Here is a 20,871-nt window from a genome sequence, read left to right as displayed (position 1 = left end):
TAAATACAATTACAGCTGGACATGAATCCGGATTGAGAACTGATATATGTCTATTTCAACATTTCACTTTATTTCCGTGACTTTTGAAGGAATACTCTTTTTTTTTTTTTTTTAGTGACTTACCATCAGTGGACAACAATATGCATCCCAATAAGACTTATATATCATTTTCTTGATTTTTTAGATTATTAATGTTTTTTTATTGATGCTATTAAACTATTTTTATTGATTATTTCAACCAAGCCGTATTTATATTTTTTTACCATACCTATATCTCTGTTTGCCTATGGAATATTCATTGCATTGAGTTTATTGTTATGTGAATTACTTGTACACAATATATACATACGTTGATATTCACTCTAATAATTCTTAGCGCGGTTCTACCATTTTGTGTTTTTAGGTTTTGGTTTTGGTTCTGCATTTTTTCCAAAAAAATATATAAACAGCTAAAACCACATAATTTGTGCCTGTTTTTGTTCCTACAGTATTATTAACCTTAATAACAATCATTTTCAGGCATTTCCATGCATTTTTAACCACCTCACAACTCACAATAATGATTTCACTATTTTTCACCAATACAGGCCAAAGGCTGCAGCGAGCTGGCTGGCTAAAGTAAGCAACAGAGCAGCGGCACAAACGCACGGCAGTTTAAAAAAATATAGGACATTTATGAAACATTCCCACACAGCAGTGGCAGACAGGATGGCAGTTTAATAAACTATAATAATGTCAGCCGGCAATGCCCCAAATTGTGCCAAATGTAAAGGAAAGAGGTGCAAGATGGAATTGTCCCTCCCACCCACTCTTACGTGGGATATTAAAAAGGACATGCACAGTTTAACAAACCAAGCACTTTAGCCACTAGGACTGACACTTTCATGGCTGAACTCCTTGGTTTGTATAGGCCCCCACAAAACATTTTGTGGAAGGACTACCTTTAATTATTAATAGGAGGTTGATGATGAGGGAGCTGGTGGTGGAGATTGCATGTGCTGGTCCAAACTGCTGGTAGCTGATACTGGACTGCTTGTTATTCATTTACAAATTATTATAGTTTTATTAAACAAATTGAATGAATTAACAGGGAGGAGGTGCCTAGATGTTTAACGTCCCTTCCTCTGCTAACTTTGGCTTTACAAATGGAACAGATGCCTTCACAACTGTTGTCAGAATATAGATTAAAATAATTCCACACCCAAGACGTGGCTTTTCTGGCTTTCTTTTTATCATGTGCAAGAACTGCTGCCACTGGTGACTGATTTACGCAAACAACATCCTCATCATCAATATCCTCAATAGCGTCAGATAGGATACAAATTCCCCCTCATCCTCCTTTTGCACTTCCTCCACACTACCATACTCAGTCTCTATTATTTCACCATCTAATACTAGCACAGCCGTCATGGCGTCAGTGTTCCACTGTGAAACTGGGTGACAGCTTTTATACTTACTTCCTCTATCAAAGGACTGTTTAATAGTCAATTGTTTTTTAAATTACTACTAGTAGTAGTCTTCTTGGTCCCTTCTGGAATGAAGGTCCACCCCCAGCAGTAGCAATAGGCATAGCGGTCAAGGATCCTTCTGAGGAATCACGGATAGGAGAGGAGTCAGTAATGCTTATGAAATTGGATGCAGGAGTACTTTCGATCACGAATGAGGATGTTGATGATGATGCAGGTGTTAGTGGTGGAGATTGCAGGTGCTTGGATCCAGATAGAAAAGAGCAGCTAGGTGGCACTGGACTGATTGTTGTTTGTCTTTTTTGTCCCCAAAGTTTCAGAATTTGAAATACCCTTCCTAATTTGATGAATGCGCTGCAAGTGACATAACAGGGAGGAGGTTCCAAGATGGTTAAGGTTCTTACCTCTACTCACTGTTACATGGCAATGGTTACAAATGCTTTGGCAAAGGTTGTCTGGATTTGGGTGGAAATAATTTCACAAATGAGAAGTGGATTTTTTGGTCCTTTGCCCATGCATGGCAACAATGGGATTTTTCCCACCATGGGCAACAGCTGTTGCCCGATTTACAGTTTTTACACAAACATCCTCGGCATCAACATCCTCATCATCATCACCATCCTCATCATCCTTGTTGTTATCGCCAACTACGTAAATATTCTCCTCATCCTCCTGGTGCAAATCCACAGAAGCATCCTCGATTTCTACGTCAGCATGTTGACTTGTGCTGCTCATCCCCACATTTGCAGAGGGCACACAAATGGTGGAAGGAGGATCCTCTTCAAGTACAATATTAGAAAGGTCAGGCTCAAACCTGGCAACCGCGGACACACTTGGACTCTCCTCGGGGATCTGTCACTTTTCAGAGACCATTTTAATTTTTTTTGTATCTCTTCTACAAGCAGAAGGGCTTAAATCATCACAACTAGAACCACCAGTCATAATTAAAGGCCAAGGCCTTATCCTTTCCTTGCCACTTCGTGTAGTGAATGGCATATTGCCATTTTTTTGTTTCTCTAAAGCTGACTTAGCTTTAGATTTTTTTTTTCTTTAACAGGGTAAAAGTTGCTTTTTTTTTAAATGGCCTGACTTACGCCCTGGTGCATCGGCCTTCATAGATGATGTTGACGGCCTTGCATCGTCATCATGACATTATGTTAAAGTGTCATGCGGGCCCTGGTTGAAATTGGACCCATGGGTCCACCCTGTAATATATAGGCCAATTGGATTTGCCAAAGTGTTTGTGTGGCAGATAATTAATATCTGTACCACTGTGATTCCTCTTTATATAAGTCTTTATTTTCATTATTGCTGTCTGAGATAAGCTTAGGCCAGACTTTTTCCCCTTTGTAATAAAATGTATAAAGGTAGAAAAATGATGACTGGAGGAGAGTTGTTTTTCACTTTAGTAGCATTTGCTAAGTAAATGGTGTAATCGAAGAACAGGGAAATGTAATGTTTCTTTTCCAAGTCCTAACCTGCAGTGAAATATCTGCTTTGTCTGACACAATTACAGCTTGACATGACTTGTTACTTTTGGTGAATATAAGACTCTGGAGCTACGGCATTGTATTCAGGGCCGGATTGAGGGCCACATGTGCCTGGAGCTGAAAATCACCAAGGGCCTGTTATGAGACGTAGAGGAGGTGTGACCAATGCAGTGTGGGTGTGTACCCCCCTATACTCTCATCCCCAATGTCTCCCTAAATATGTAAAAGAAAAAAAATGCTTCATTTTGTGAGGTAAATAGAAATACAATGTTACTACTTATGATGTATGGCTGACCATGCGGATAGCAGATGGCCAATCAACATCATGTTGTCATGACAATGGGCCTATTTTTATGTGGAGGCCTGGAGCTGTAGCTCCATCCGCCCCATTGTTAATCTGGTCCTGATTGTATTAGAAAACAGTGGCTGGACTTCACAATAGAGGACATATGCCGGGTACCGTCCCATCCTCCAATCAGGACTCAGCATATTTTGGAAACGGGTGCAGGGCGCGGTGCACACTGGCCTTTGAGTCAAGGGGGCTCCATGTTGCCATTCTGCACCCAGGTTGCTTTTGGCACCATATTTTTGGTGCCAGAATCCGGACCATCAGTGTCAAAGTCTTTGTTAACTTCTGTTCAGACGCTATGCCATATTTCTGGAGCTCTGTTTGGGGTAATAAGGGGACTGAGGGCCTGATTTAGAGATGGACATTAATCCTGTTGTGGCTGCGACTTTGTTTGCAGTGATTTTGTGTATTTATGCTAATGCCGCAGCGGCTGTAATTTATACAGTGGCGCCCACCGGCTGAGTCTTTAATCCGCCGCTTGTGTACAAAAACGCACCATCGTTCACACATCGGTTGCGCCATCAAACTTCTGAGCCTTTGGTTGCTCAGAATGCCTGTTGGAAGTAAGCTGCCTGGGCCTGTGAAGCTGCGTACAAAGATGCAGTCGCTGGCTGTGACACGCCAAGAAAACGCTTGTGACACCTCTTGTGAGCACCCTGTGCCGGCCCTCTCAAGTGCGCCCTATCGCGACCAAAAATGAGGGAGTGGCCTAATTACCATAGGCCACACCCCCTACGTGACTTTATTAGGAGGCATGTCTGCCTCCAAATAATGTCAGGCTGGGGGGAGCCTCACTAGCTGGGCTTCCCCCAGCCCCTCTCCCGTCACTGAATGGATGTCGCGCACATGCACACAGCATCCATTTAGAGTCTCCGTGGTCTGGCACCGCTGCACAGCTGCGGCGGTGGGGGTCCCCAACCTCCCAATTTGACCACCCGCTGGCCACTTCAACCCACGGGTGGAACAGCGAGACAGTACTGTCCCGCTGTAATCTGGATGTCAGGGAGGGGTGCGCCCTCTATGGGTGGCGCCCCTGTGCGACCGCACAGGTCGGAGACCCCTAGAGCCGGCCCTGCCTCCCATATACGCACACTGACTGTCAACCAAACTGCTTCCAAATACTCACTACTGCCGCCAATGGTAAACCATCGCGACAGATGCCCAGTGCGACTCAAAGGCATGCACAGCACAACAAACATCGGCCAACTGCGCAAACAGCGACAAGGGGCGCCAAAAATAACGAGCTGGCGAGAGGGAAGATTCTGGCCATATTCCTGGGGTAGGGGAATTACAATTATCTTACCCTCTCAATACTTAAAGCCCCCTTTGAAACATAGTATGGGCACCTTTGTGAGACTGGAAATTCCTTTGTGCGAGTCTAATCATTCTCAGATTATCACTGATGATAAATAACTGAATGACTGTTTTAAGCAAACTTAAAACTGACTTTTCCTAAACTGCGGATTTCTATGTGTTGTTTTATCTGCCATACAGGACATCAGATGTACTTTGCTGAGACAAACCGCAGATCGCATCAGACTGCTGTCCAGACAAAACTCTATCCAGTGCCTGGTCACTTGAAAAGACACATTTATACGAAGCTGGTTATTTTTTAACATAGCCGTCTTGACTGTTTGTATATGGCAGATATTTGCCTGCACACTCGCAGGCCTTAGTTAAAATCAGATAAAAATATGGCAAATATGTATGCATATAGGGCCTGATTCAGAGCCGCTCTTAAGCGGCCGCTCATTCGCTCTGAGCGATGTTCGCACATCTGCGCATGCATATGGGTCGTAATACACATGCGCCAACCAGTCAGTGCGGTCGGAAATCGTGTTTTCGCAAAATAGCGAGTGCCTGCTAATTTGAGTGACAGGATGAGGCGTTTGTGGGTGGTAACAGGGGAAGGTGCTTGAAAATGGGGAGTGGAGATCCGAACGCAGGCGTGCCAAACGGTCAAAACGGGCGTTTTAAGGGTGTGCATAATTAACAAAGCAGCGTCATCGGCCACGTCACTTGGTTGTCTCTTAGCCTGAACTGTTCGCATGATTGCGGTAGGAAAATCCAACCACAAGCACTGCGAGCAGTTCAGACGCCTTTCGATGTACTCGATTAATCTAAAAAATAGCGGAGATGACGTAGGATGCGAGCGGCCAGGGGGCGTCTTTACAAAATAGCGAGCGCATGTTTCGTTCGCTCGCTCAGACATAGAGGCGTCAACAGACCGCAAAGAGCGAGCACTCAATTTAAATGGCCGGCCCCTTTTTCTGAACGAGCGAGCGCAAATAGCATGCGGCTCTGAATCAGGCCCATAGTACTTATGTTCTTCTCATCTCTGTATTTTCAGTGCCAGGTGTTTTAACAGACACTGGGGTGACTTTACACTTGGCATCTGTATCCAAAAGATTTGTCAGGTGGCAGATTAGATAGGAGCACTTTGTAACCCAGACTCTCCGTAAAACAGTATTTAAGAGTATAAGTTGTACTGGAGACTAAAACATTCATTATGTGTATTTTCCCTGTGTTATGCCCCTGAAGCTGAAATTGCCTTATGGAGTCTAAATTCTGATGTTGTTATTTAACAAACAGTGGGATGGCTGGGGGGGGGAAGACAGGGTCGGTTGTAAACATCAAAGTGCATTATGCCTAAAAAAAATAAAACTTTACAACAACTAAATGAAAAGGTAGCGTATAAGCCTCTTCACTTGCTCCAGATTAATGTAATGAGATAGTTACATACAAAAAAGAAACATTTTGCCAGCTTGCTCCGTTCTGTATATACCCGAAAAATCTGGTGTTTATTTTACACTAGTAAAGTCGCATCAATCCTGTAGAAATGTGGAAACTGTAGGTTCTAATGTTCACTATTCATCAATTGCCTCTTAATCTGTTGCTTTTAAAAATGTCTTTTACTGACATATGTTTACTTGAAAGCGAAGTTTTAAAATGTTAATTCATCTTAATTAAATTGATGATAATTTTTAGTGAGGAAGTGGGAGCAATATATCAATTTCAACTTTCTCTCCATAACTTTTGTAGTGGGAAATTCAATTCATGCAAAACACATGTTACAGTACAAGTAAGAAAACATTTCTTGTGAGAATCCCTATACAGGGGCAAACATATGATTTCAGGGTGGGGTAGAATCCAAATATAAAAGTTATAGCAGAATGTAAAAATTCACAGAGGGGGGTACTGGAAGATATTGGATATCTTTGTCAGATGTAACATTATAACTTTTATACATACAGTCTGGTATATATGGATCCTGCTATAGTATAATCTACAAACTACACTTTACAGTAAATGGAGAGATAAAATGTAATGGCTTTACATCGCCACCTGGAGGTCAGAAATGGTATTACTGGATTTTTATTTACTTTCTTAACATCTGTCTTGGGACAAGTCTAGGGATCTGTAATTCCTAATAAAGTAACACACAAATGATGTACTGAAAGACAAATCTCTTGAGTTGGCCATAAAGACCCTTCCTAAAATATGCAATATTTGCAGATTATGGTAGGAATAATGAATATACTTTAATAAAGAAGGTCCTTTGCTTTGATTTCATTTCTCAAAAGGTACAATTTCTAAACTGGCTGCAAACTTTCTGCTGTAGCACTGCTGCTCAGATTCAGTTTAATTGTAGATTGAAGTCAGAAAGAGACCGTTACGATCACAGATTACAGGTGTGCAGCTTAATAGCTGTCTCTTCCTTTGCAATGTCTAATGCGCCTATTTTGTAAATGTTACCTGTTTACAGTACCTCTGTGGACCTGCAAGTGTTAGCATTTCACAATGCCATCTACAGCAGGGAGGGGTCCTGAAAACCATGGAAGGGTGTGAGAGGTCAGTGCAAAATGTATCTAGTAATTATAGTGTGTCAATTGTTATGACAAAGTTTTGTTGCGATAGGCTGTATACTGTACATCTAAATAAGTGTCATTAGATGGAGACTGTACATTTAGTGGACCATACCAATTTAGTAGGGATCTTTTGCAGAACAATATTATATTTTCAACGCTTCCAAGTTAGCAGTAATCGGATGTCAGCCATTTATTTAAATTCAATGGTCCTATTTAAGCAGTTGATATGGGAAAGCACATTATGCACCTTTTTTACAATTTATTTCATTTTCTATCGCATCCCTTATGTATGGCTAGTCTTATTGCAGAATAATATACTCTTAAAATGGGAGTGGAATAGGACAAGTAAAAAAGAATGCGACTAGTTGAAAGCTCTTATTCTGTGTTATCAGCTGTCGTCCTGAAATCTTTATACACCTAAACTTCATATACATTATTAGATGTCTATTCTCTATAAGACAACTAGGCATAATTATTTTAATGTTCTTTTAAAATAAGTTGCACTAGGAAGAAAAGTTTATTGACTGGACCAAAGAATGTGTAGTGTAACAATCACACAGACAAGTACACAAACACTTGTTAAAATGATGTATCACTATCTTTTAGACTGATGTCGAAAAGTTTTAAATCCACGAGGCTTTTCTTTTGACTTATCAAAGCTTACAATTCAATGATTACAATTTTTAGAATGCTTTGTATTACCCAGTGCTGTACGTCCAGTTTTCATTACCCGCTAAATACCCCTTTGATTCACTAATCGCTTTCTAGAAAGAAATCCTCCCAGCTTAATTGCTCAACTATGGAAAGAATTTACATAACATAACCATAGAAATGAGAGGATGCCAATGGTAAATCCACACCACTGTGCTCATCTATTTCAATGCAAATTGTGTTTAACAGATACGTAATTATGTCATTTACATATGATAGATAGATAGATAGATAGATAGATAGATAGATAGATAGATAGATAGATAGATAGATAGATAGATAGATAGATAGATAGAGACATACAGTTACATAGATAGTTTATTGTTATGTAGAAATAAATTCACATATTTTAAATTTTGCAGAGGGCACCCAGAAAGTGGAGACTTTTATATTTAGGTTCTTATTCTAAACAGTTATATGGTGTATGAAATCTACCATGGAGGTGCTGCTCCCAGAGTGCATTCTCTGTTTTGTTACTAGAATTTAGCAATTGATAGGCTATTGTACATACTCATTAATTTAGGTTTAGCCTTTGACACTGTTACTTATCCAGTAGCCAGGGGGAACTAGGGGCTACTGGAAACACTTCACCACCACACACAGCTCTGTACTCAGTTTCCTAGAAAATAGATGCAGGTCCACTAAGTGATTATGTATTTATAACCCCAATAGACCTGAATCTTACTGGGTCCCTATTGCCTCCAGGCTCCATAGATGCCTTTTTGGATATTGTTACCCCTTTGCAGGGGTAGTACAATGTCAGATTGGCAAGAGGGACTATGCCAAAGGCCTAGTGGCAGGGTACACTAAAATGGTTGGGTGGATCATTGGCTTGGCTGCGCAGATCAGATGGCGTAATCCTGGAAAATCAAGGGTGTGACCTGAAATATTAAGAGGTATGACGGAAAAGCCGAAGGTATTTCACAAAGTATCAAAATGACTCTCTCAGCATTCAGGTATGTCAAGGCTTGTTCCCTAGTGGACAGCAGTGCAAAGTGACCAGGCAGAGGAGAATTTCTAATCGGACTGCACAGCGGGGGAGTGGTTAGAATGCTGAGCGGGACAGCTACATGAGTGTTCCATTCACACAGCCAAACTCCAGAGCCTTGCTGTGCTGCCGTCCACATGTTTGTGGTTGTGTTACAGGCAATCTGGCTGAGAAAAAGCCACTACTAACTGACTATAGGTCCACCTACATGTCACGTTCTCCTTTGACTATGCCAGTTACAAAATATGTGTAGCCAGTCCCATAGGAGCTATTTGTTACATTTATATTAGACTGGTCACATGCAGTTTTGTATTCTCATGCAATTTACTGTAGGTCAAAATTATCCATATAGACTAGGCCTACAATATTGTTGCATGTGTTTATTGGGGTCAGGGCACCTATTGTACAGTATTCATTCTTCAACACTTGTCAGATGTACAAGCAGGGAAATAAAGTGGTCATAGCTAGAAAAAGCTGCAGCCTATCAGAGCATTAGAATGCTAAGAGCAGCATGGATATTTCAGTGCAGCCAGCTCTTGGTTTTACAAGTTTTATGAACCTGACTTTTATTTTGCGGGTTTGGTATATTTTTCAACATTCACCATGTCGAACTGGTTGTAATGTTGACATGCTTGGCATGTTGACATGAACCACGCTGACGTTCATAATGTTCACACTGATGAAATGTCAACAGGAATAGAATGTCAACAAAATGTGGCAACTTACATGGTTTAGCAGTCTGGCAGCTCCAGTGATGTCTTCCAGGTCTGGTAGTCAACTGACGGTGACTTCTGGCTGATCCTGCAGCACTTCCAGGGGTAAAGTTCACTAACCCCTTTTCCCTCCCACTCCTACAAGTGCCTAACCCTAACCTCCTTTCCCGCAGCCTAACCCTAACCCTTCTTATCCCCAGTCTAAACCCTCCACCCGCAGCCTAACCCTCCTTTCAACCATCCTAACCCCTCCACCCACAGCTTAACCCTAACCCTCCTTTCCTCCAGCCTAACCCTTCCACCCTGAGCCTAACCCTAACCCTCCTTTCCCCCAGCCTAACCCCTCCACCCACAGCTTAACCCTAACCCTCCTTTCCTCCAGCCTAACCCTTCCACCCTCAGCATAACCCTAACCCTCCTTTCCCGCACCATAACCCTTCCACCTGAAGCCTAACCCTAACCCTCCTTTCCCCCAGCCTAACCCTAACCCTTCCACCTGCAGCCTAACCCTCCTTTTCCCCAGCCTAACCCTAACCCTTCCATCTGCAGCCTAACCCTTCCACCCACAGCCTAACCCTCCTTTCCCCCAGCCTAACCCTTCCACCCACAGCCTAACCCTCCTTTCCCCCAGCCTAACCCTAACCCTTCCACCTCCAGCCTAAACCTAACCCTTCCACCTCCAGCCTAATCCTCCTTTCCCCAAGCCTAGCCCTAACCCTTCCACCCACAGCCTAACCCTCCTTTCCCCCAGCCTAACCCTATCCCTTCCACCCGCAGCCAAACCCTAACCCTCTGGTCTGTGCAGAATGTCAATATTTCACAAATCGACATTTCACATGACGACATTCTACAGATTTGGACATGTTCAATGTCTACATTTCCACAATGTCAATAACATAACTGTCAACATTATGACTGTCTGCATCCTTATTTTGCTCTATCTAGTCCATTCCAAAGAATAAAGTCTCCTATTAATATTTGGAACAAAAGATAGTTTGTTCTTTTAAGGTTCAAGGCCATATTAACAGTGGGACGAATGGGACTAAAGCCCCAGGCCTCCACATAAAACTAGACCCATCATCATGACAGCATGATGATGACCAGCCGCCCAGCTGGCCACACGTTACCCATAAATCATAGGTATTAATATAGTATTTCTCTTTTCCTCGCCAAATTATCCAATTTTTCTATTTTTACGTATTTATGGAGATATTGGGGATGATAGTGTTGGGGGTGTACACGCCCACACAGCACTGGCCACACCCACACAGCAATGGTCACACCCACACAGCACTGGCCACACCCATATAGCACTGGCCATACCTCTTCCGCTTCTCACAATAGGCCCTTGATCAGTTTCAGTCCCAGGCACATGTGGCCCTCAGCCTGGCCCTGCTAATACAAAAGCCTCTGAGCACTTCTCCCTAAAACTTTCATGTAGGTTCAGCAGTTTCTTCCATGTGCCATTTGCAGAAACCTCTCTCTGTGTGTAAGATGAGTTATTTGTGTTCAGTAGCCGCGTGGATCTATAACAATATAAGTGTATTCCTGTAACCACAATGGAATGTGAGAGTCAGGATGCTGCATTCGGACACTGACATCACATAAAGTAGCACAATTACTGTCCGATGATGTCAGCTACTAATAGAACGTCCAGAGATTTGATCTGTATACTTGATGTCTGGCAACTATATAAAATCTAGTAAACAAACCAAAGATGAAGGAGAAGACGGGAAGACGAGTGACTGTGTGCATACTCTGCAAAGTGACCTTTACCACCTGCTGCGTGGCCTGCGCTGTACTGCCCATAAAACTGTCCCTGTTATCATCTCAAGCATAGCTCAGGTCGCGAAGTATTGTAAAACACCAGAAGAAATGTTATGTTATAATATAAAACACATCTTACATGTTTGCATATTTCATCTGCTAGTCATAATTATATAAATGCATTCCTTTTGTGGCTTGTTTCATTGCTAAATCTCCTCTTCTTCATCTCTAATCCTTGTGCTGTTAAAGCATCTTCAACATGTTGTTATAAGTATATTAATCCAAGAATATATAAACATAGCATAAAGTGAAACTTCAAAATTATACATAAATAAACTCTACTAGTAATAGTCACTTCTAAGATATGATGCCTAAACCACATGAATTAAGTCTGAAAAAGAAGAACTTGAAGGAATTGCCGTATACTTCATCCCATTATCCTTATCTTGCTCCTCTATATAGATCATTGTTGTATGGAAAGCCCCATGCTTGGATTTGCATTTCCAGTCGGTAATGATTATTTACAGGTAGGGATTAGGAGTTGTTCTCAAACGTTTAGTGTTTTTTTTCCCGTTAATTAGTAAGTAGCTTCTTGGGTAAAACTGAGGTGCACTATTCCACTGGGCCTATAGATGGCAGCCATGTGACATGTCAAAATTCTGAGGATGCCGATGGTTAGGGTTAGGCTCTGTGGGGGGGGGGAGGGGAGTTAGGGTTAGGCTCTAGGAAGAGGATTAGGATTAGGGATGGGGGTATAAAACTCACTGTACTGCAACTGCTGAGATACCGCCGCCAAAACTGCTCCGCACTTGACCGATGCTACCAGGCAGAAGATGCTGGAGCAGTTGCTGACACCAGGAGAAGGTCACCACTAGACCACCAGTGATGGTTTGTTCACAATTCATCACGTCCACATATTATCCATGTAGACACAATTATATCTCTTCCTGAAATTCTATCTATCTATCAATCTATTTATCTATCTCAGAAGAACATGTTGGTGTAGTGGTTAGCACATTACTGCCTCACAGCCTGGAGGTGATAGGTACAATTTTTGGCCAAGGTATCATCTGTGTTTAGTTTCTATGCTCTCCTCGTGTTTGCATAAGATTCCTCCAGGTGCTACATTCCAGATTCCTCCCACACTCCAAAAACATACTGGCAGGTTAATTCAGAGCCGTAACTGGGGCGTGCAAAGGGTGCCGCCGAAAAGAGTGCAGGGCTCTGTGGTCGGCACTGTTGCTGCCCCACGCCCTTGTTTCTGGCTATCGGGGTGTCTGGAACGGCATCCTGCAGCCAAGATGCCTACTGCAGTGCTGCCAAAGTGTCCTTTAGAGGCTCCAGACGGGCACCCAGCAGTCTGTGCAGCCAATCAGATCATGCTCAGGATTCTCTGTTTAGCGCTGCACTTCCCCAATGCAGCCGACCCCGTCCCCTGTGCTAGACATTATGACGTCATACGCACAACACCATTACGTGGGGTGTTCAGTAGCCCTGTTACGGCGCTGGTTTCATTATCTTCTAATGATAAATGAACCCTATATATACCTTTATAGACATGTCACTTTAATTATTTTCTTCTAAGAATTTGCTGATGCAATTTATCATTATCATTGTACCATTCAAACAATATTGAGATATGTTCCTAGGAGTGTAGTGTGCAATCGGTTCCAGATATACTGCAACTATAACAGCCAGAGGTAACGTTGCACCTGTACTTTTACCTGAGATTCTTGTGCTGATCAATTTCCTAAAGGTGCCAGGCACAATTCTCCCTGTGAGGGTGATTGCCCAGTGCGCCTTCAAAACCTTGTGAAAGGTGCTTAATTCATTGTGGTCTTCTTCATGAGATCTCGCTAATATAATTTTTATATGAAAAAATACATGTTTTCTGTCCATTCTACGATCGTGGCTAAAGAAATGCATGGCATATGAATTTTGGATCTGTCTGGCATGGGATGTTTGCTCAGTTGTGTAGAAGCATTTACAGTGTAAATTACAAGCAAGAATAGTACATTGAGGTACTCACGGAATTGCAATCTCAAACAAGTTGTTCTGTATCAGCTGCTTCCCCAGCATAATGATGCTAAGCTGGATACATAACTCCATCAAACATCCACCTGGCGCACACTGCAGACAGAAACAGTACACGTAAGTGGCTGCCATTACACGTGTCACCATAAAGCAGGGTCAGACTGGAGAGCTAGACACACTGTCAATTGACAACATATGGCTCAAATTTTTATTTTCCCCCTTACTAGCCACTGCCTGACTGCCAAGTGTCCAAATCTCTGTCACTTCTGGTCAGACTCTATTGTTTGTTGCTCAAGCTAATCAATAGGATTCATTGGGGCAGCATTAGTGCACCAGAACTATTACTGCCTGCATCATTATGCAACCTAGGCCAGGGGCAGATTGGGCCGCCGGAACGCCGTGCCAGTTCCCGCTGGGCCGGTCCTAGGCTACCACCTATAACTCAGCTGGAACCCAGAACACCCTGTGGTTCTCAAACTTAAGCCATGATTAATGAAATCCCAAAAACATGACCTGCTGGTGGCACCTGAGATTTGGAATTTAAAACCTGCTGTAGCTTGCTTGTGTTTACTTTTGACAAAAAGAGAGGGAGATGAGGCAGGAGACAGTATCTTGCTAAGGGGTCTTAATCAAGCTCTGGTCACATCTGGTTCTCATCCAACTGGACAGATAAACCATCCATTTAGACCATTATCTAATAGATCCCAATCAGATGTTGAATGTATCAGCCAAATACAAGCTGACATTATATTTATGCACAAAATGGCCCAACTGGCATTAAAATGTATAATTTTATATTTTACATCTCATTCCCTCTGGATTGTGAGATTAATGTTAAAATAGCTGTCACTGATGTCAGCTTTATGGTTCCATGGCTAAACCTTAAGTGAATTAATCGAATTACTATACAATTATTGTATAATTGTAGCAATGGCAATATGAATATCACAAAAAGCAATACAGTAAGTAGCTATATCAGACAGCAAAAACCGGGATGCCTCTTAAACTGGCCATACACTAGACCAGCTGTTATCCAACAATCCAACTAGTTGGTTGGAATAAAAATCCGGTAATGTATGGGAGCAAATGATAATCAGCAATTTGCTCCCAAAGACCAGAAAACGGACTAAAATGGTTGTTCAGACATGTTGGTTAAATCTGTTTAATAGAGTTTTGTCCATTTTGGGGGGTTTGGGAACAAATTGCTGATTGTCACTAGCTCCCATACATTACCAGATTTTCATTCCAACTGACCAATTAGTTGGATGGTTGGATAAAAGTTGGTCTGGTGTATGGCCAGCTTTAATGGAGAAATCTGCAACTTCACCAATTACAGGAGACAAAGAGGATCAGACAGTGAGAAAGTGCCCTCTTTTTCTCCCGTGTTGATGTGAACCCAGGACCCGATTAGTTTCACATCTGGTGCAAACGTGCACATTAGAAAATGTAAAATTAAAAAAAGCAAAAAAAGAAAATCCTCAAATAATTTTCTTAATATTCTGATTGAAATAACTAAATATAACTATTTCACTTACTTCTTCAACTCTGTAATCATTGAAAATATATGCATAGCTGCCAGGTCTTCCAACAAATCTAGATGTGAAACAAGCAGAAAAAGACATTTACCATAAAGTTCAGGGGAGTCTAATTGTATATACACTTTTCGTCCATTGTATATGTCTTAGAGATATATTATTTTTTTTTTACATATTTTTTTTAGTAGTACAAAAATATTTTATTTTATGTAGAGAATCATGATGATTCTGCTGGGTCGGCTTGCAGAACTCACCATTCTGTTTGGGTCTATTGTTTGACTTCTTTTCTCTATATCTCTTTCCAAAGCACTCCTGTCAATCTATTGACGTGTTATATTCTTTTCATATTGGGGGGTGATTCAGAGGTGGATGCAGCTGCAGAAGCGGCTGTGTCTTATAGTAATGCCGTACCCGATGGGTGACCTATTGAGACAACCACCGGCTGTGTTGCGATTCCGCCAATGTGCATACGAAGACGCACCATTAACGGGTCCATCGGCAGAGGGGTGATTCATGGGTGGACGCAGGGAAACTATCAGGTGCAAGTGTCTGATGGTTTCCATTTTCACCCATGCAATTTCAATGGTTGTTTCTGGGTGTAACTAGGGAGTTGGTCCGATGGTCTAGCTAATGGTGAGCCAATAGAGCATCTTGTACGCACTTTGGCGGAATTGCACCGCAGCCAGTTGGTGTCTCAATAGGACGTCCATTGGCCACAGCATTAGCCGCTACTGCAACTGCGTCCACAACTGAATCACCCCCCGCACCTGCCTACGGCAGGCGCAGATTGTCCGACTGTCAGTGCAACAGTTGCTGACACAGACATGTCCACGATGCACCCATGATATGTAGCCACCCACCAGTTACCCACCCAGAAATGCCCATTGAAATTGCATGGATCTCCATGCAGTTTTGATCTGCATCTCTTTGAAGTAACAATCGCGGCACATGCCCAGAGGGAAACCATCGGACACTTGTGCCTGATGGTTTCCCTGTGTCCTCCTCTGACTCACCCATATTCTATTAATGATCTATGGACATAGCCTAGTGACAAAGTGTACGTGTTACATCACTAGGGATGGGCTAGTGTGTCATTAGCTGCAATTCAAGTCAGGAAAGGACCTAAAAGATACAAATGGGTAGCAATAAACAACCCATAGAATCTAGTCATGGCCAGCACACACGGATAACATATAACTATGTTCAATTCCCCTGGGCTAGATAGATTTATAAAAGAATATCGGAGAAGTTAAAATCCAAGTTATGAGAAATCAGTGGTTTGGGTACGGTGCATTCGGAATGCCGGCGATCAGTAAACTGACAGTCAGAATCCAGATACCTGAAGGTAAGTAGCCTAACCTTAACCCCTAACCATTCCCCTAACCCACCTTTCCTGCAGCCAAACCCGAACCCTCTCTTCCCGCAGCCTAACCCTCTCCTCCCGCAGCCTAACCCTAACCTCCCCCGCAGCCTAACCCTAACCCTCTCCTCCCGAAGCCTAACCCTAACCTCCCCCGCAGCCTAACCCTAACCTCCCCCGCAGCCTAACCCTAACCCTCTCCTCCCACAGCCTAACCCTAACCTCCCCCGCAGCCTAACCCTAACCCTCTCCTCCCGCAGCCTAACCCTAACCCTCTCCTCCCACAGCCTAACCCTAACCTTCCCTGCAGCCTAACCCTAACCTCCCCCGCAGCCTAATTCTAACCCTCTCTTCCCACAGCCTAACCCTAACCCTCTCCTCCCGCAGCCTAACCCTAACCTCCCCCGCAGCCTAGCCGTAACCCTCTCTTCCCGCAGCCTAACCCTAACCCTCTACTTCCGCAGCCTAACCCCCTCGCAGCCTAACCCTAACCCTCTACTCCCGCAGCCTAACCCCCTCGCAGCCTAACCCTAACCCTCCCACAAGCCTAACCTTAACCATCTCCCTAATGCCTAACCCCTAATCCCAATCCTAACCTAACCCTTCCCTTAACCCTAATACTTAATTGGATTCTGGAGCCGATATTCCGACCGCCGTCGGGATTCCGGCGCCAGTATTCTGAGCGCCAGCATCCCGACCAACGGGTTAGTGACTACATACCAAAATCATATGCTCATAGTTGGGAATGTCTCTGGTTTGTCCTATTGGCATCAGAAAGCAATTCACACTTGCTGTATTATTATGAATTGTATTAGTATTTAACAGAATTTTTAGCATTATTCAGCAAAACATCAAAAGGAAAAAAGCTCCAACAGATGAAGGGAGATTTATAAAAGAATATCTGAGAAGTTCAAATCCAAGTTATGAGAAATCAGGGGGTTGGGTTACGGTGCGGCGATCAGTATACTGACAGCGGCATCCCAACAGTCAGAATCTAGATAACTGTAGGTAAGTAGCCTAACCTTAACCCCTAACCATTCCCCTAACCCACCTTTCCTGCAGCCTAATCCTAACCCTCTCCTCCCGCAGCCTAACCCTAACCTCCCCCGCAGCCTAACCCTAACCTCCCCCGCAGCCTAACCCTAACCCTCTCTTCCCGCAGCCTAACCCTAACCCTCTCCTCCCACAACCTAACATTAACCTCCCCCGCAGCCTAACCCTAACCCTCTCTTCCCGCAGCCTAACCCTAACCCTCTTCTCCCGCAGCCTAACCGTAACCCTCCCCGCAGCCTAACCCTAACCCTCTCGCAAGCCTAACCTTAACTTTTTCTGTAATGCCTAACCCCTAACCCCAATCCTAACCTAACTGTTCCCTTAACCCTAATACATAATTGGATTCTGGAGCCGGTATTCCGACCACCGTCGGGATTCCAGCGCCGGTATTCTGAGCGCCGGCATCCCGACCAACGGGTTAGTGACTACATACCAAAATCATATGCTCATAGTTGGGAATGTCTCTGGTTTGTCCTATTGGCATCAGAAAGCAATTCACACTTGCTGTATTATTAGAATTTTTTGCATTATTCAGTAAAACATCAAAAGGAAAAACGCTCCAACAGATGAAAACGAAAAGATTTACAGGGGACGCACTAAAATCTTGGACTAGGAAAGTACATCATTTAAATTAAATTAGTATAATCTGTTTATTATATCTATCAAAGATCCCATAGGTATTCTATTAAGATCCCATAGGTATTCCCCATCCCCATCCCCACCCATCATAGGCCTTTCTAGCTAATTTCTTTACTAATATTGCCACAGAGCTCAACTGCCCATGTCCCAAATCTCAAAACCTCTGCATGCTAGAAAGGTGGATAATACCTTAACTCCCTTGTTCCTCCATAGGTGATTAAAGGAGCTTCTTGTCCCCTTGAGCAGTTCTGTACGGCCATCTGACATCACTTAACCCCGACGAAACAACTTCTGCGGTATCATCTTACTCTTGTCGTACTTCAAGGTGTAACTTACCGTCCTTTAAAAAAGGCCACGTAGAATATTGAGGCGTATGAGTTCACAAACTTCAGGAGGAATGCCTTGAGGATCAAGCGCTCTTCAAAGGTCTTTTCAGTTTTAGGCACCTCTGATAAAAGTCAAATGTAACATTAATCCTTTGTTAGCGAAAAATATAGCAAAGTATTGCAAAACACCCAAGTTAAGTCTTCTTAAAAATAGGTCACCTCACCAATATTATCTGAAATGAAGGTTACTCCTACACAACAAGCTAAATTAAGTTTGAAAAAACTTTTGAAGGTCAAACTTTCCACTATATCCACGAGGGACCGCACCCCACCCAAAACGGATCCACCATGAGTCACTATTCTGACAGATTGATACGGGATGAACACATATTTTATTACAATAATAACTGTTTAGGTTCTGACCTGCCCATCTAATGCATAAATAATCATTATGCTACAGAAGATCTTAATTAGAGGAAAAGGGAGAGTAATATGCTGCACAATACAGTACAGAAGACACTAAGGAGTAAATTGACTAAAGTGAGAGTTTTTAGAAGTGGAGATGTTGCCCATAGCAACCAATCAGATTCTAGCTATTATATTCTAGTCTGTGCTTGTTAAATGTTAAGTAGAATCTGATTAGTTGCTATGGGCAACAACTCCACTTCTAAAAACTCCCACTAGCAAATATACCCCTAATAATCCTATAATCCTTGTAAATGCTCCCAAATAAAGTATTTTACTCTTAAAACTTAACTTTCATTATAATTCAATAAAAATATCCACAAATAGAATAATTATAAACAAGACAACGTGAAGTATTAAAAATAAATAAAGTGCATCAAGACTGAAAATGTGCATAAAATAATAGGGTTCTCTGTAGTTCTGAGAGAATTGTTCCCAAATATTTAAAACACGTACTGTAACTCTCTAGTGTGTGCTAGTAATCAAATGGTATTCACAATGGGTGATTCAGATATGCACGCAAATGCCATCGCACTGTGATCTCTCACGGATCGTAATAGTGATACTATGCTAATGACTCACTTGGGAAGTGAGGAACGAGGAGGGACTGTTAGGGTTAGGCAATTACTCTGACAGTTAGGGTTAGACACCAGGAGGGACGGTTACAGTTAGGCATTTACCAGAAGGTTAGGCACTAGGAGGGATGGTTAGGGTTAGGCACTCACCCCGACGGTTAGAGATAGGCACCAGGAGGAAGGGTTAGGGTTAGGGACTAGGGGGATGGTTAGGGTTAGGCACTAGGAGAGACAATTAGGGTTAGGCACTAGGAGGGATGGTTAGGGTTAGGCATTGACCCCGACAGTTAGGGTTAGGCACCAGAAGGAAGAGTTAGGGTTAGGCACCAAGGGGAGGGTTAAGGCACTAAGGGAACAGTTAGGGTTAGCCACTAGAAGGGACGGTTAAGGGTTAGGAACTTACCAGAGAGTTAAGGTTAGGCACTAGGAGGGATGGAAGGTTAGGCACTAGGAGGGATGGTTAGGGATAGGCACTTACCAGAGGGTTAGGGTTAGGCACTAGGAGGGATGGTTAGGGTTAGGCACTCACCCCGAAAGTTAGAGTTAGGCACCAGGGGGGAGGGTTAGGGTTAGGCACTATGAGGGACGGTTAGGCACTTACCAGATGGTTTAGGGTTAGGCACCAGAGGGTGGGTTAGGGTTAGGCACAAAGTGAAGCGTTAGGGTTAGGTACTAGGGGGACAGTTAGAGTTAGGCACTATGAGGGATGGTTAGGGTTAGGCACCAGTAGGGAGGATTAGGGTTAGGCACAAAGGGGAGGGTTAGGGTTAGGCACTACGAGGGACAGTTAGGGTTTGGCACCAGGAGGGTTATAAAAAAAATGTGTCTACCATTTTTGTGTCAACATTTAGATCATGTTGACCTTTTGTACCTGTCGACCTTCATCAATGTCAACATTTTGTGTGTCAACATTTTGTACCTGTCGACCTATTGCCTGTCTACCAGTTGGAGTCTACCTAGACACTGTTGACCTTTTTACTGTAGATCTATTAATTGACATGTTTAAAGGTAGGACTTTGCAGCATTGGGTAAGTTACTCGATAGTAAGTAAAAGGACCAGCATGCTCTACCAGCCAATAGGATCAAGGGAGGAAATTAAAAAGATGAGGACGCAGCGTGCGTGGAGGACTAATTGTTCTTGCTTTTATTCTCTGAATCATAGTTTTACTCTTGGCAATACACCTAGAGCTGAATAAAGTTATTATTTTTGACAGTTAATGTATAATGCACTAAAAGTAATTATGTTGGTATGTGCAACAAATGTGAGAGGCACTATTTTAATTAATACCACAGGCAACAAAATGGTTGGGCAGGACTGTAACCTCCAGGCCTGAAGATACTAATTATAGATTCTTGAAACATTTTGAATACAATTCTCAGGCAATTGTAGCACCTCGACTGTCAAGCATGTACATCAAATGTCACTCTAGCGTGTTCAACTAGTGCTTTCCAATTCTTGTTATACAATTTAGGCTGAACCATTACTGAACTATCAGAAAATCATTAGGGTACTGCAAACCTGTTTGAGGCC

At 42.8% G+C, this 20,871-nt stretch overlaps 1 protein-coding gene across 2 annotated transcripts in view; it reads right to left on the bottom strand.

Moving 5' to 3' along the window:
- ANO2 (anoctamin 2) overlaps positions 1-20,871 on the bottom strand; it is a 391,756-nt gene that overhangs the window by 160,145 nt on the left and 210,740 nt on the right. For both annotated transcript variants that reach the window (XM_088478973.1, XM_088478974.1), the window contains 3 exons: positions 18,311-18,422; positions 14,923-14,980; positions 13,383-13,483 (listed from right to left, as the gene is read on the bottom strand). In XM_088478973.1, the coding sequence (XP_088335099.1) occupies positions 13,383-13,483; positions 14,923-14,980; positions 18,311-18,422 (271 nt within the window). The remainder of the gene's footprint in view (positions 1-13,382; positions 13,484-14,922; positions 14,981-18,310; positions 18,423-20,871) is intronic.

The sequence above is a fragment of the Taudactylus pleione genome, unplaced genomic scaffold, assembly GCF_031769625.1.
Source record: "Taudactylus pleione unplaced genomic scaffold, aTauple2 ptg000225l, whole genome shotgun sequence".
NCBI lineage: Eukaryota > Metazoa > Chordata > Amphibia > Anura > Myobatrachidae > Taudactylus > Taudactylus pleione.
Note: the sequence above shows the minus strand (reverse complement) of the source record. Positions and strands in the feature narration are given on the sequence as shown.